We start from the raw sequence: 17,723 nt of genomic DNA on the forward strand, positions 1-17,723 counted from the left end.
TGTGGTAATGTTTAGATGTTCACAGTCTCCAGGCTGGACACTCTCCAGCATGCATTTTTGTTAATAGCTCTACCCAGACAACAACTCTAATTGTTAAGAAGCACTTTCTTATGTTCCTAATGTATGTGCATCTCTACAACTTCTTTCTACTAATCCAATTTCTGTCTTCTGGGTCTAAGCAAAACAAGCTGCTCTTGGTTCTAGGTCAGTATTGCCAAATTCAAATAGAAACAGAGCCCTTCAGGCAGCACATTGACTTAGAAAAACATAAATTAAATTATCTATGCTGTATTATAATTTTATTTATTTTGTTACTCATTTCCCAATTACATTTTAATCTGGTTCCCCCAGGAGTTTCGAGTTTTACACCTATGTGCTACGTAATAGTTCTTATTGTGAACTGCTCAAAACATTCTGGAGAACAAGTTGGAACTATACTCAAAGGGCTATAAAACTGTGGATACCCTTTGACCCAGCAATACCACTTCTAGGTCTTTAACGAGATCAAGGGAAAAGGAAAAGGGCCTACATGCCCCAAAAATATTTATATCCAATTATTTTTTTGTGGTGGAAAAGAATTAGAAAATGAGGGGATACCTATCAATAGGGTAATGACTGAACAAGTTGTGGTATATGGTTGTGATGGAATATTCTTGTGCTATAAGAAATGATGAGGAAGATGGTTTTAGAAAAACCTAGGAAGATCTTTATAAATTAATGCCAAGTCAGGTGAGCAGAATTGGGAGATCATCGTACACACTAACAGTAATATTGTCACAATGATTAACTGTGAAAGACTTAACTACTTTGATCCAAGACAATTCAGAATGAATCATGATGAAAAATGCTATCTACCTCTAGAGAAAAAAATCGATCAGTTCCACATGCAAATTGAAGTATAACTTTTTCACTTTATTTTTTCTTGCTTTTATTTTTGCAACATGACTAATATGGAAATAATTTTGCATTATTTCACATGTATAAATGCTATTACATTGCTTGCCTTCTCAGTGGGTATGGGGAGGGGCTAGGGAGAAAGAGAAAATTTGGAACTCAATATTTTTTAAAAGAATGTTGAAATAAATTTTTTTTAAAAACAAAATAAAGTGGTGTTCTCCTAACTCTCAATCTTCCTTTTCCAGACCAAAAATCCTCAGTGCCTTCAACCAACATGACAGTACCTTGAGGTAGTTCACCATCAAAACACCCTCTTTCTGAGGATGCTATTTAGCTTGCCATTGTCTTTCCTAAAATGTTGCATTCAAAACTTAATATAAAATGCTCCATGATAGAGTATTAGCCAAGGCTTATCACCTCCCTCTTCCTAGACAATAAGCTTCTATTAATATAAGCAAAAGTCACATTAGATTTATATGGCTGCCATGACAAGCTGTTGACTCGTGTTGTGTTCGCAGTCCACTAGGACCTCTCCCTGCCCCAGATCATCCTCAGATAACTTGCAATTTATCCCTGCCCTGTCGATCCTATATTTTCGAAGTCAGTCTTTTAATCCAAATGTAAGACTTTATAGCCACTAAATTTCGTCCCAAAGATCCACCCAAACATTCTTGGTCTGTCAATATCTTTTTGAACCTTAACTCTGTTATCAAATCCCATATCTGACTCTTAGCTATATGGCCCTGGATAAGTAATTTAACTTCATTAGATTTTAGTTTCCTCATTTGTAAAATGAAAGGATTGGATCGCTCCCCTTTCCAAAGCTATGATCCCATGAAACAAAAGTGAATATTATCATCATTATCCTTCTATGTTTTAGTAGTGGGTCCCTGCACTCAAAGTGTGTCTACTTGTGTCTGTTGCCTATTCATATGGCTCTTAGTCTAGAGTCTTTATAAAGCTTTTATTACACATTCACACATTTCTATTACGTATAGCTGACCTGTCTAAGCCCTCTACCTCTCACCTCATTTCCCAAAGCTTGTGTAAAAACAATGCTCATCTCCCTTGCACCTGAAATTTCCTGGGTATAGTCATAACATAACAACCACAGCATCAGTTACACAAGTGTTATTGGGAAAATCCTTCTTCCTGCATACTTCCCTACCCCCAGATGACCTAGTTGCACACATCCCTCAGGGCAGGCCCTGAACTGTAGGGAAGTGACTGATGAATAAGATCACCACTCATGTTTTCAGTGGAAAATAGTGAATCTCAAGGGATGAATAGGTGTAGATGACTTTTAATCTATAATACAAATCTCACTTACATTATTTTTCTCTCTACCAACAAACTGACCATTTTCCCAAAGGTCCCTATTACTGTTGAGGACATCCCCATCTTTCTAGTCACCCAGGTCTACAATGTCTGTGTCATCTTTGATTCTCTTTCTGTACCCTCACAAATCCAATTAGTTTCCAAATCACATCACTTGTACATCCACAGAATCTCTGAGATCTGTTCTCTCTACAAAGACAATCACTGCCATCATTTTGGTCCTCATCATTTCTAACACAGACTATTGCAATAGCCCACCTAATAACCCTGGGCTAAGTCATCCTGTACACTGCTATCAAAGTGATCTTTGCTGGGCTAAGTCATCCTGCACACTGCTATCAAAGTGATCTTCCTAAAGCACAGTTCTGACCATGTCCCTCTCCTATTCAACCAACTCCAGTGGCTCTTTATTGACTCTAAAACTAATTTTGATTTCATCTTTATCTCATAATTTAAATTCTATTTTTGCATAAGTTTATCCAAGTTGTGTTTTTATAGTTCTATATTTATTATTATATTTCTAATAAGTTGTATTTCTATTAAGTTCTATTTTTGTATGTTTATAATATATATGGATAAGTAGACAGAAATAGTTTATTAAGCATTAACTATGTGCCAAGCACTGTACTATGTGCTAGGGATACTTATAAAAAGCAAACAAAAGAATCCCTTTCCTCAAAGTGCTTATATTCTAATAACTAGATTAGTTATAAAGCGCTGCTGGAAAGAAGAAAAGTAAAGTTTCTGGCTAAATAACATAGGGTGGAGATAGTGGGAGGGTGAGACTATGGCCAAGAGAACATAGGAAGTGGAATGATGTTCTGGTTTCCTCCAGCTAAGTAAAGCAACAGGCTTACCTGTTGGTGGTGAAGGTGTTGAGGAGTCAATTACTTATTTCTTGGTGGGGTGAAAATTGTTCATAGATAATCTATAAATAAGTAAATATCTGCATATTTTGCATATATGCTCAAAACATTTTTATTATAATATATGAGACAGGTGATCAAAAGAGTTTGGACACCATCCTTCGGGCCATTGGAAAACTGCATCAATTGTTTAAGCTTAGATCAGTTAAATCTCCAGAATGATTTTATTTATTTCTTGAGGGGAGGGGAAAATTAATTTATGTGGCAGGGACTTGCCAGTCTTCTTATATCTAGTAAGTGTTTTTCCTACTACACTCACCACCTCTTGGCAGAAAGATGATGAAAGAGACAACCTGAGACATTTTCAGACATACCTAATGTGTTGATTTGTTCTCTTTGGAAGGGGTGTGAGTTAGTGTGTGTTAATGCAAAAAACAGGGGGAGGTTAATAAAACATTAACAATACAAAATAAGAAAATCAGAAGATGCAAACATGATAATATAGTTACTACTTTCTGAAATTTAATGTACATTTTGAAAAACATGATGTATAACACAAGTTCATGGATATGTGTGTGTGTGTTATGTGTTCTTTGTATATCTAAATGTTTGTGTTTCTGATGATTGTTAAACTTATAATAAAAATAGGCCATTTGAGTTTCCTTTCCTGTTCTAATATTTGATATTATGAACTCTGAATTCTCATCTAGCTCTATTACATGTTTTATATTCTAAGGTCCCTGCCAACTCTCATATTAGATATTCTAAGATCCCCTCCAGCTACATCATTATATGACCCTATAATTCTATCTAGAATATAGCTGAGAACCAGAAGGGATTGGGGTGGTGCTGGCACTAGATTCTGAGCAGCCATGAGATGTTACAAATTTAATGCACCAAAGGCTATAATTTTTATGCATAGAAGCCCATTTTACTAATTCAATTAATTATTAAATACAACTGATTAAATTATAAATATGACTATTTAAATTATTTAATCACTCATTTATTAATAACATACTTATAAAGAACTACAACACTTATATACTGTTTTCTTTACAACTACCCTGTGAGGCTGATACATCCATATTATTAAAGAAATAGTTTGTGACCATCTAGAGAAGGCAAGAGTGATCATTAAAGTTGCTAAAAATGTGTAATATATTTTAGGAATATTTTCTTTAGAAATAGATATTTTACATGTATACACACAGACTTGATAATTTTCGACTTAAAAGTGTAAGGCTTCGGTTAATTAGATTGCAGTTCATTCCTCAATGATGTCAGGTAAACAAGGTATCTCAGGAGACAAAAAGTCTGAGTTCAGGTTCAGTTTAGGTTCATGTTTACTTTCTAGCTGTGTGTCCACCGCTAAGCCATACACAATGTCTGAGCTTCAGTTTCATCCTCTGAAAATGGCAACTCTAATGCTTATACTACCTTGCTTTCAGAAATGTTATGAGGAAAGCTTCATCGATTATGTAGTGCTATATACCTCACCTATGATATGCCAAATGATGGGTATCTACTTTATTTCCATTTTGGTCTCAATTCTTACCTAGCTCTTGGACGTTAAATGGGCACAGGCTCAGACAAACTGAGACCTGGGAAACACCTTAATTTAGAAAGTCCAAGGTCATCCACAGCACCCCAGTCATCTTGAACTTTGTCTTGCCCTGGGACTTCAAAGACTCTGGAGGAGAGAGTGAGGCGGATGACTTTGCACGGCCCTACCTCAATTAAATCCAAACCATGCACAAGTCAAGACTTCACCCCATGATGTCATCGGTCCTCTTTGGGAACAAAGGACGAACAAAAACATTAGTAATATTATGCTTGAAGATCCACAATATATTAAAGGAGGGATTGAGTTCCTTGTGGCACAAATTCAGGGCCTTTATAATTCATTTTCCTTCCACATCAGCCTGCTTAGCAGGAGACAAGGGTCCTCTCAAAGAGGACCAATGATATCAGGAGGATGATGTATTGACCTGCAAATGGATTTAAGTGAGGCAGGGCTGTGCAAACTCTTCTCTGGCAAGGGATCATAGGACCATAATTGTTTGGTTCATTTAAATTTGAATTTTACCCATCCTTCACGTCTAACTCAAATGGAGCTTTCAGTGATCTGCTTTCCTATCTAAATCCTTTCCTACCCCTGAGTGGTAGAAAGACCTGAACTCTTATGACATTTTTAAAAACTCCCTTATTTGTATATCATACACTATTTATGGAGAGGGATAATGGTGCCAGGGAAAGAGCACTGAATCTGGAATAAAGGGTTTGAGTGGCAATTCCGTCATTAACTGGCATTAACATTCTGTCGTATTAACTGTGTAATCTTAGGCAAGTCAGTTCTCTGGTGTTTTCATATTTATTTGCTTTTTGGTGGTTTTTTTGGGGGGGGTATTTGTTTTGGGGAGGCAATCAGGGTTAAGAGACTTGCCCAGGGTCACACAGCTAGTAGGTTTCTGAGGCTGGTTTTGAATTCAGGTCCACCTGACTCCAGAGCAGGTGCTCTATCTACTGCACCACCTAGCTGCTCCAGTTTTCTCATATGTAAATTAGTGATAAGAACCCTTTGGCTTCCTACATCAGAAGGTTGTTGTGGGGAAAGCACTTCATAACTATTACATATATGTGAACTGCCATGATGAGGCATCAGAAAATTTTAGTGGAGCAAGATACAGCTTAGGATACTTTTATTTTAAGAAGCTGTAGGCTCCTGAGATTACTGTGGTGCCAAAATCTAGCATCTGTGTTGGTCTCCCTAACACAACATTAAGGAGGAAATTAAAATACTATTATATTTATCTATGTTCATCTCCTCCATTTGACAGTGTGCTTCTTGAGGGCAAGGAACCATGTTTTATCAAAACTTTGAATCTCCCCAGTACCTAAAAACTCTGAACATGAAATCAGTTGGTTTTTTTTATTATTATTATAGTGCTTTTTTTTTAGAGTCATGTTTTATCTTCATTATAATCAAGGCGAAACTTGGGAATTTCATTGTGCCCCTAACTTCTCTATAGATAGTATTTGTAAAAACAATTCTGGCACATGGTGGCACTCCATAAATGCTTATTCCCTTCCCTTACCCATTTATTCTATGCATTCTTTGTTGTTGCTGAGTTGTTTCAGTCATGTCTGACTCTTTGTGACCCTGTTTTGGGGTTTTCTTGGCAGAGATGCTGGAGTGCTTTGTCATTTCCTTCTCCATCTCATTTTACAGATGAGGATACTGAGACAAACAGGGTTAAGTGACTTGCCCAGTGTCACAGACCTAGTGTCTGAAACACAATTGGAATTCATGAAGATGATTCCTGATTCCAAGCCCAGTATTCTATCCAACTGCGCCACCTAGCGGTTCTATGCTGATGTTTGATGCTGGACAGCTCCAGTTTCAGTGTTGGTGTTGGTCGGCTCCTTCCCTTTGAAAGCAAATACACACCAGGGCCATAAAGTTATCCTTAGTAACTGCTGAGGGGTTCAAGGTTACGGGACTGTGACCATGAAGCATCCAATTACAGAGAAGAAAAATTCCACAGTCTGGTTCACAGATCAGTTAATTTTGTTTATTTCACGAGCTTTGAATTCAGAAATAAGAGCCATGACAAGTCAGTCTGGGACAGCATCAGTAAGTAAAAATGTGTGTGATTTCAAAAGAAAACTTTGTACAAAACTTTAAAAATCAGACTGCCACTTCAGCCGTCTCGTAGGTACCCAAAAACCCATGCAAACCCAGAGTGCCGCTGCCTCATGGGACACAGCCCTGAATGGTATGTTGGGGAGCAGCCTTTCCGTGTATAATCCTTGGCTCCACCTGAACTCAAAAGCTGACACGATGAAAACAGACTAGAATGTACATTATGGGGAGTTACACTTGTGACAGAGACCAGGTTTTCTGATACAAGACATGGATATCCCTTCAAAACTGAGAAAAGGGGAGTGGTCTTACTTGGCAATGTCAACAGGAACTATTCTTGGAGTACGTTTGATGGACAGTATTGGCAGAAGCTGCTGTTAAAACTGCCTTACTGACAACACCAACAAGAGTTCTTGGAACAATCTTGTTGGACAGTATCAAGAAGAGTTGCTCTTGGAGCAACCTGACCATATATCAATAGGAATTGCTTTCTGGTTTAAACTGGAGCAGTGTGTGTGTGTGTGTGTGTGTGTGTGTGTGTGTGTGTGTGTGTGCATGGGGGTGTTGGAAGGAGGGAAATTCTTCCTTTGAAGGGTACTCCGATGTGTCAAGTGAGGGCATTTAGTCATGGTATTGTGTCTAGGTCAGTCATTGGCAATGTGTTCTATGGGACTCACTCACAGACTGGCATAAATAATTCAGTAACATGCATTCACTATCCTAGTACAACTACAGGGTGCAGAGGAACCATCATCATTCAGGTACGAGGACAAAGCTAAAACCTGGACTCACTAAAGGAGCAGCAGGTGCACCATGCTTTGAGGTGACTATGGGATGGAAACACAATGTCGAGGAGGCAAGTAGTTCCAAGCAAATATACCACACTATTATCACTTCTTCCTATACCAAAAAGAAAAGGGGAGGAGGGAACCAATCCCAAAAACACCATTCTTTTTTCCCATTAGTACCAAATAAAACTGTGGATTGCAATAACACTGACATAAAAGGGGATGAATGCGATTCCTGCAATCCTTCATTCTAGGCCACCCATTCATCTTCAGGGTTCAACCAAGGCTGGTGATATTGGAGCGGCCCCCAGGAGGTGCCACAATGCGATGGCCAGTGCGGCGAGGGTTGTTGTCATCTATCTGGGCCCCTGGAAGAGAAAAATTGAGCCAATCAGGTCCTGGAATCCCAAAGTTGAAGAAAGAATTAAAGTGGGTTTGACTTTAGGACAGGGCATGTCCTAAAATGGTAATATCCTTTGTTCTCTTCAGGGAGTTTTTCTTAGCAAGAAGAAAGAAAGAGAAAGCTTCAGTTACAAAATGGAAGAGAAGATCCAAAACTCCATAGCATAACGTGCTTGAGTCAGTGTGCTTATAGTGGAAAGAAATCTGGAAGCAGAGTTAGGAGGCCTGAGTTCAAATTTGACCTCCCATGCTTGCTAGTTTTATGACTAGAGGAAAGTCCTTTAATATCTCAGGCCCTCAGTTTCCTTACTTATAAAATAAGATAAATAGTATGTTCTGCACCCTTGTAAAGGAAGTGGTTTGTAAGAATCAGAATAACATAGTACTCTATATGGAAAGCTGGCCTTGGAGCCAGGAAAACTAGGTTTTAAGTCCTGTCTCTGCCACGTAGAATTCTACGATAAAGGATAACTGCAGATTAATCACAATCAATTCACTTGGAACACTATTCAGACTATTTCTTACCAGCTTTGTTTCACTATCTCTTCCAGAGGTTTCAATGAATTGCCTAAAATCTGTATTTTAAATGAGAGGACTAATCTGGGTTTCTAGCAAAACAGGTTCAAAGGCCAATAGGCTCTTAAAATAAAACTACCCGAAGTTGTATGTTTCTCCTTGAAAATTCTCTGATGCTTCATCAAGGCCAGGAGATGTCCCTTGAGCTCCTGCAAACTGTGGCAGGTCAAGGCATAAAGACATTGAATATAAGGCCAGTAAAAAACTATGTGGCCTTCTTCTGGAATCTAGTCCTATAGTCCCAGATCAGAAGGCTGGCCTCCAGGGGAGGAACATTTTTGATTGGAGCAAATGCTGAGGCTTCTCTACTAAGGAATACATTAGTGGAGGGCACACTCACAACAAGCTCCAAAAGAAGCATGGATTCTTGAACCATAAGCATCTTATAACTCCTCAAAAGGCCTGTATAATATGTTTAGTGGGGGCAGCTAGGTGGTACAGTGGATGGAGTACTAGCCCTGGAGTCAGAAGGATGTGAATTCAAATGTGACCTCAGACACTTACTCTGTGACCCTGGGCAAGTCACTTAACCCAGTTTGCCTCTCAAAAAAAATTGAAAATGTCTCTCTCTCTCTCTCTCTCTCTCTCTCTCTCTCTCTCTCTCTCAGTGTGTGTATACATATGTATGTGTATATATATATATGTATATATATATATGTATATATATATATGTGTGTGTGTGTATGTATGCATATATCTTCAGTGACATGATCTGAATCACTTTCTATTCTTTCCCACTTGTAAATAAAATTATTCCTCTCCTGCTCTATAACTTCCATCTTGCTCTCCTAAATGAGAACAAAGTTATCCTAATGACAGAGTCGGCCAACTTTCTTTATTAGAGGTTCCTAAGGTGGTACTATTGTCTCATCCTTTACCTGATAAACTGAAATTGGACTGATGGAGGTTTCTGATTGGTGGAGGCTGGTGTTTGGAAGGAGAGGATTTGGCAGAGGGAGCAGGAGTTGCATATTTTGGTGTAGCTGGAACATCATAGACCGGCCCATCATACATTCCTCTTGAAACTCCTTGCAATGCACCGACCTAAACCATGAAAAAGAAAGGTGATTTAGTGTCTAAATGAATTTCCATCTCACACCTGGACTTTTATCTTCCCTTTTCCTCATCCCCTACATTCAACAAATTGTGGAATCTGTCAATTAAACCTTCTAAATTCTTCACACCAGCCCCTTCCTCTCCACTGCCATTGACACCACCAAGACTTAGACATTTATCACTTGTCACCTAGATAATAATAATAGCCTCCTAACTGGTCTTCCTGTCTATGGGCTCTCTCTCTCTCCTTCACACAGCTATCAATGCAATCACCCTGTTACTGCTCTGACAATTCCCCTTCTCTGTTCAAAAGTGGTCCCTTGTTACCAAAGTAATATGTTTGAACCTGGGTTCAAATACCATCTTTCCTACTAACTACTACTTCTATGAGCTTACTCAAGTCATGTACATTCCTTGGGCCATAGTTTCCTCATCTGTAAAATGACTGGATTGGACTAGACGACCTCTAATGTCCCCTGACGTTCTAGTATATAAAGATAAAAACATAGAAACATAGATATGCATATATAATACAATATAGCACAAAATAAACATAAAATAATATATTACAACATGATATAACATGATATATCATACCATACCATAGAATATAATGTAACATAACATAAATAATACAAAATGATATGATATGTGATGTGACGTGATGTGACATGACATGACGTAACGTGATGTGACATGACGTGATGTGACATAACGTAAGGTAATGTAATGTAACATAATGTAACATAACATAACATAATATAATATAATACAATATCATAATATAATTAATATAATATATATAAGATTCAAATTCCTTAGCTCACCATTCAATACTCTACACAATTTAGCTTGAGTTATGTTAGTTATTAGCTTGAGTAATTTTCCAGCCCTTTTTCATGTTACTCCACTTCAATAGCTCTATGCTCCAGCCCAACTGGAACATTTAAAGCACTTGATGTTGCCCTGCCCTTCATTTCATATATGCCATTCCCGATGCCAAGAGTACATTCCCTCCTCATCTCTGGTGAAATAGTTTTTTTTACCTTCGAGGTCCAGCTTAGGTTTCATTTCCTACATGAAACCCTCTCTGATCCACCCCCCTTGAAAGTGACACCTACAATACTTTTGATTCTCCCTTTCCTTCCATCACATTTTGCCATGTTTCAAATTCACTTATGTATTATTATATTATGTATAATATAATGTAATATGTAATATTATAACAACAATATCATATGACATGATGAATATGCTCCTTGGGGAAAGAAACCTCATTATTTTTAATATTTGTTTCCACCACCCAACACAGAAATTTTCACATGGTAGATGCCCAATAAATATTTTTGAATGAATACATAAATGAATACACTATTACAAAAAATGTTGGGAGTCAATTGGCCAAGATTGGGGGAAGATGAAGCAAAAATGGCCATGAAGAAAGAGCCAAAATACTGAAGCCTGGAAGTCATGTCAAATGAGGATCCAGGGAAGGAAATGAGTGTGTGTAAACCAGAAAAGTGCCTTGGGTGAGACTGAGAATGAGAGGAATGATTGCTGTCTTCAGGTATTTGAGGAACTTATATGTAGAAAAGAGATTAGAGTTATTTCAATTGGCACCACAAAGTAGAATGAGGACAAATTGGTCGATCAACAAATATGTATTAAGCACCTACTATGTATCAGGTACTGTGTTAGGACTGGATCATTGGGTAAAGAACCAGATATTGTTGGTTCCATGCAAAGAAATACTTCCTAATCATTAAAGCTAACCAAAAGTGGAATGGCTGCCAAGAGGCAATGGCTCCATCAGTCTTCAGAAAGACATTGAATGGACATTGCTCATGACTGTTGGACATGACATATCTGCTAAGTTTCAAATTGATCTAAGTGACTTCTGAGGCCCCATCCAGCTCTGGAACTTGTTTACTCTATGACATGAAATTAATTTAGACTTTGTGGAAATGGAGGAGGGGTTGAAATAAGAATAGAAACTCTCCCATGTAAATAAAATATAGACCATACAATGCTAACATATACCCTACTAACAGAAGCTAATGCACCAGCTGAAATCCTTCTCTTCCTTCAAGTGCCAGCTCAGGTACCACATCCTTCCATTTCTCCCCTGTTATCCCCTGTTCCTCTGCCCCATCCACCACATACACACACACACACACACACACACACACCCCTCAGCTGACATGATGCAGCCTGAACCTAATACAATGGAATAATCGTAGACTCTGGAAACAAAAGACTTGGGTTCATATTCCACTTCTGATGTTTACCACTTGGATAACCTTGGGTTACTCACTTTGCTTCCCTAGGCCTCGGTCTCCTCATCTACATAATGAAGAGGTTGGACTAGCTGATTTCTAAGATCCCTTCTAGTGCTATAGCCAGGACCCACTGATTTCCCTGGGCTTCAACTTCTTCATCTGTGAAATGAAGTAACTGGATTTAATGGCATCTGAGGTCCCTTGTAGTTCTAGACCTATGATTCTATGATCTCCTTCTTCAATATTTCCTAAAGCCTTTTCTTTGCATCTCTCCTTTATTCCTTTTGTACTTCTTATTCATTCATGTTATGTACTTTCTAGTAAATTTTAAGTTCCTTGAGGGCAGAAACCATATCTTTTTTTTTCATCTTCAAATCACCAATGCCTTGTAAATAGAAGGAATATAATAAATATGTAAGGAAAGCTCGAAGGAATCACGTGTAACACCTTCTCACCAACCCAAATCTCTCCTGAAATATCCACTACTAATCCTTTGGCCTCCACTCCAGTGGAAGAATTCTGGGACCCACTCAATCCATGCTGAACAGACCCCAAACTCTTAACTCAAAGACTCCTTATAAACTGACCTTATTCCTTATTTTGACACGCTGGTAGAGGTATTCCGGGAAAGGCTTGCGAGGTATGAAGCGGCCCATACCCTTATTTACATGTAGATTTCCATCTTCAAATACAATCTTCCCTTGGCTAATGACCACCAGTGGGGATCCATGGCATTCCATTCCTTCAAATATGTTGTACTCAACAGCCTAAACATTAAAAAAGGATGAATAATAGATTTTTAACAGCCTCCCAGACAAGATCCAAAAAACTCTTGGCCTGGGCTTGATGGTTTTCAATGTTGGTGATAACATTATCCCTTGTCTCTCCCTTATCTGTAAGATTTTCTTCCTTATAACTGCCCCGCTTCATAACTTCCTATTTTTAAGCTGTCACTCAAAAATCCTTCTCTTACAGGTAGCAGTCCTTGAATAACACTGAATAATAGGGCTCTAGACTTCAAAATATTCACGATCCCTTCAGTACAGGAGTACGGGCTTCACTAAAATAAACTCAACCCATCTACATCTTAGGAAACCAGACTTCATGAGTTGTTGAGGTCAAAAGGAAAATCATCACTGGGTGCCCAATCCTCTGGAGAGCTTCTCTATATGTATCCAGATAGGTCCTTGGTAGCATAACCTTGACCCATCACTAGATCCATATGTGAGGCCTTTCCAGCTTGGTAGAAGCTTCCAGAGTTTATGACATGACCCCCAAGAACTTTGAATCACCTTCATACCACAAGGAGGCACCTACCAGAGGAAGGCTTCCTACTCCTACTATTTTAAGTGTGTTTCAAACATTTGCATTGGAAAACTTCATTTTTTTATGCTAACAGAAAATATCATCGATGTAAAACAATGCAAATAAGGAAGGAAGACCACAGGAAAATGAGCTGACCAAGCCCAGTCCTTGAGTATTTATTTTGGGTTTTATCTTCCTGTAAATAAACACTAATCTGCCAGTGATTTGGCTTGATCAAGAAAAAGCAAAACTTCTGTCTAGCCAAATTTTTTATATCCCCATATAGTGTTGGCTACAACAAGTCATGAAACCAAGACATGGAAAGACTGTGTGTGGCCTCTATTAGCTAAGGGGGCACTCATGCCAATGAAATCACAGATTCTTTGAATATAAAGTCCTGACCAACAACAAAGACAACACGCTCTTTAATACTAAGTATTAACACTAAAGTAACACAAAAAAATAGATAATACTGGAGATTATTCCTTTGCTTATTGACCTAAGAAAATACAGACCTCATTCCAACCCTCCCCGCCACCCCCCCACTCCCGTCTTGGAAGGTCATGCAGATTACAACTCCTTTCTAGTCTTCTGAAACTGAGACCCACATTTGCCTGAACCTTCAAAGTAAAAGACAATCAAGTTTGTATAATGTAGGAATACTTTGGCTCTACCAGTCCAGGAATAGTCTGTATGAAAATCAAAGCAGCTAAAAACTATCCCCACAATGGAGAGGCAGTGTGTCAACAAAGCATTGGATTTCAAGTCAGAGGAAGGGATTCTCATCCTGGTCTTGACACCTAGTAGTAGCCAGATAATCTTGGGTCTTAATGTCTGTGGGCTTCAGTGCCTTCATTTATAAAATGGGGACTCTAACCCTTACTCTACACACCCCATGGGTTTACTGTGAAGAAGTCTCTTCATAAACCTTAAATTGCTAACAAAATGTGAGCTACTGTTATAAACCTGGGGAGAAATTTCTTCCTTCCTTCCTTCCTTCCTTCCTTCCTTCCTTCCTTCCTTCCTTCCTTCCTTCCTTCCTTCCTTCCTTCCTTTCTTCCTTCCTCCTCCCTCCCTCCCTCCACCCTTCTCTCTCTCTCTCTCTCTCTCTCTCTCTCTCTCTCTCTCTCTCTCCACCAGTGTGCTGGCCATTAACATTTTGCCTATTACTTTAGTAGAAGATTTTTGTTTCCATTATACAAACACTCAGCCGCTATGACCCAGAAGTAGTACACTCACCGACTTGTGATTCTTAGCAGTGATAGTCTTCATTTTGTCAGGGTCCCAGATCACCACATCAGCATCAGAGCCCACGGCTATTCTTCCCTTCCTCGGATACAGGTTAAATATTTTGGCCGCATTGGTGCTGGTGACTGCCACAAACTGGTTCTCATCCATTTTGCCTGTGGCCTAAAGAAAATTTATCTTTAATGATACTTTTTGTGACAAAAATGGAGATCGATGACACTGGGTAATGCACAGAACAATGACACCTGAATCAAAACAAGTGTTTGAACTGAACCCATAACCCAGAGGATTTTCAATTCTGAATCTGGAATTAAGAGATGCGTATTTTAAGTCTCAGCTCTGCCGCTTTCTAGCTGTGTGTCCTAAGACAAGGCATCGCCCCTTCTGCAACCTACAGCTTTCTCCTCAGTAAAATGAAGTTAATAATGTTTGCATTACTGTCTCTGATAATTATGTGACTTAAGGAAAATATTTTCCTCTTCCTGAGCTTCAGTGTCTTTATCTGTAAGACTGCAAGTTTCTTGAAGGCAGGGATTATCTTTTGCCTCTTTGTATCCACAGTACTTAGCACAGTGCCTGGCAACTATAGGCACTTATTAAATGTTTATTGATTGACTATAAGAGGAAGATAATAATATCTGTTCTTCCCACTCCCTAGGATTATGTTAGGGGTGAAATGAGGTAAAATATATAACTATATAGGCTTAAAACTCTCTCTCCTTCATCATGCAGCACAAATTGCCTTCACTGGAGCTGCTGTGTTGTTTCTCCAACCATTTAATTAATTATTCAAAAGCAATGTGTTAGCATTGTTATTATAAAAGAGAGCAACACCACAACCCTGCTAGAAGGCCTCTTTAAGAAGTGTGAGCGAAGTCAGCAATTGACTTAGAAACAAACAAAAGAATTAGGTGATGTGGGTGTACAGGTGAATTCAACGTGTAATGGAATTTACTGAGAAGGACAGCTGTTACCGGTGCCAATAGTTTTTTCTGGTGGGGTAACTTCTTTTTTTGTCTTTTGGTGGTTCGAACTCCTCTCAGAGAAAGAATAAGACCTAGGTGAATGTCAGAGGCACGGTAAGAGCAAGACTACATGGTGTGGGTTTCTGACTACAACTTTCCCTCAGGTATAAACAGCAAGAAGTAAGTAGCAGAGAACTTTTTATCTCTATGGTGTTTTCCAAGATCTGGTGTCTTATAAAAGCACTTGGTAATATCCTTTCCTGGTCTGGGGCAGTAAAGGACAGGTCTGGATCTGTGATGAGAAAGTCTTAGAGAGACAGCTTCAACTGCATTTATAATATACTGTTTGTTGAGACTCTGCTCTATTACCCTTAAAAACAGGTTTTTGAGATCAGATTGGCCCATTCTACAATGGCTTTAGTTCTGTGTTAAATGTCACAATGGCCTCACGAGCCTTGACCACTGGGAGTTCCTTCCAAATGTTTCAGAGAAACATGGGTCTAGCTCTAAGTTACAGACAAGTGGAAGAAGATTCAACATGTAGCAGGTTTCTTATGAGGAAATCATCTGGACCACAGCAGCTTTTTAAATTTTTTTAACCAGACTTATGATTTCATCCATAGAGACATTCAATGAAGAACTTCCTCCCCTACTGCAAATAAACGTTGTCTTATTGTCTTAGAAAGCTCCTGAATTAAGTGACTTGCCAAGGGAAAACCAGCCAGTATGTGATAGAAGTAAGAATTTGACCTAAGTTTCCCTGACTCCAGGATTAGCTTTCTATCTAGATTGCCTTTCACTGCTCTGGAAAGAACAATGGCTTAGGAATATGAAAGTAAATAAAAACATCTGGTAATTCATGGGCCACAATGGAAAGATCATTCAAACAGAAGCTTGTAGATTCAGTCTTTCATCTGATCTCTCATAGATGATATCTGTACAATGAGAATGATGACACCTGTTCTACCTCCTCTATAGAGCTGTTCCAAAGATTAAATGGAATTATGAAAAATACTTCAAAAACTATAAAGTGTTAAATGAATATTATTATACATTAATGTATACTATAGTAGATGAGAAGAAGCATAGTATAAATGAAGAGAGCTGGAGCCTGGGAAACCTGGGTTCAAGTCTCATCCTGCCGCATTTCTGCCACATACTGGCTGTCACTGTGGGAAAGCCAGTTAACTTCCCAGGGCTCTAGGCAATTTTCTCTGACTATATGTAGCAAAGAAGGGTGGTCCTGCATTGGTAGAGGGAGTTTCCTCACCTGAGAGTTCCCTATACCAATGAAATCACAAGTTCAGTACACATCTCTATTATATTAGGTATCTAGAGGTCCAAAACAAAACTCAAAGAATGACATAGGCCCCTGTGTTCTATACCAGTGTCACATCTTACTATATGGACATGTTAACAAAATGATGATTACTGTTGCTCCAACCAAACCATTGTTTGGTTCTTGTTAATCTATTTTACAAGAATGGCATTAATACATTAAAACCAAACCCTGCTACAATATCACAAAGTTCAATGTAGCATAACCAAGTTTCTACAGTACTGTCAACAAATCACAGCATAGGGCCAAATTCCAGAGTAATACCACCAAAACCTAGTGAATCCTCACAGCTAAAATTCTTCAACCCAACATGTGAAATATACATCAGAAAGCCAACAATAGGCCAAGCTAGCACTGGAACTCCAGAAATATTAACTATTTCAAAGTCAGTCTGCTTATTCTTCTGCAGTTGAATGCCCCTATAAGATTGCTTCACCTAAGAAGATGTTTTTTGCAGAGCCAATTGATGACTAGGTAGTATTGGTTTTTTTTTAAAACCAATCAGCTCCAACTCTTTTACAGCTATGGCATATTTCTAAGTTATTACAACAGAGGTAAGGATTTCTAGTTATCCACTCTAGGTGAAACTATGTTACTGAAATTCTTGAAGAAAAGCAGTCCCAAACAAACACCACATAACATGTTAATACAATGACCTATCCTGTGCTCATCAATAAGAAACTTGGGGATTACTTACCACAGCTTTGTCCCACACAACGGTCATTCTCTCCTCTATCCCATTCACTCCTTCAGGAATAAGGGTGAAATTGTCCTTGCCAATAGCCTTCTGGGCAGTGCTGTATGGACAATGGCCACTTCCTGTCACCTGGAGATCCCCACTGAGAATGAGAAAAGGGCACAATTTTACATCTTAGGTCAGAACATGACTACTTTTCAATGTCTTTGCTCTTAGACTGGACAGAGCACAGGACCAGGAGTAAGGAAGATCACCATTCATATCCCACTTTAGACACTTATGGGCTTTGTGATCCTCAGCAGGCAAGCCACATAGAGTGGC

At 38.7% G+C, this 17,723-nt stretch overlaps 1 protein-coding gene across 1 annotated transcript in view; it reads right to left on the reverse strand.

The window, feature by feature from the left end:
* Positions 1–6,656: 6,656 nt before the first annotated feature.
* The window catches only part of CRMP1 (collapsin response mediator protein 1), an 82,583-nt gene continuing 71,516 nt past the window's right edge, over positions 6,657–17,723 (reverse strand). The window contains exons 10-14 of the mRNA XM_036764843.1: positions 17,403–17,544; positions 14,393–14,563; positions 12,436–12,615; positions 9,392–9,557; positions 6,657–7,903 (exon numbers count right to left, since the gene is read on the reverse strand). Coding sequence (XP_036620738.1) covers positions 7,812–7,903; positions 9,392–9,557; positions 12,436–12,615; positions 14,393–14,563; positions 17,403–17,544 — 751 coding nt within the window. The 3' untranslated portion in view covers positions 6,657–7,811. The remainder of the gene's footprint in view (positions 7,904–9,391; positions 9,558–12,435; positions 12,616–14,392; positions 14,564–17,402; positions 17,545–17,723) is intronic.

Source organism: Trichosurus vulpecula, chromosome 6 (assembly GCF_011100635.1).
Source record: "Trichosurus vulpecula isolate mTriVul1 chromosome 6, mTriVul1.pri, whole genome shotgun sequence".
Classification (NCBI taxonomy): Eukaryota; Metazoa; Chordata; class Mammalia; order Diprotodontia; family Phalangeridae; genus Trichosurus; species Trichosurus vulpecula.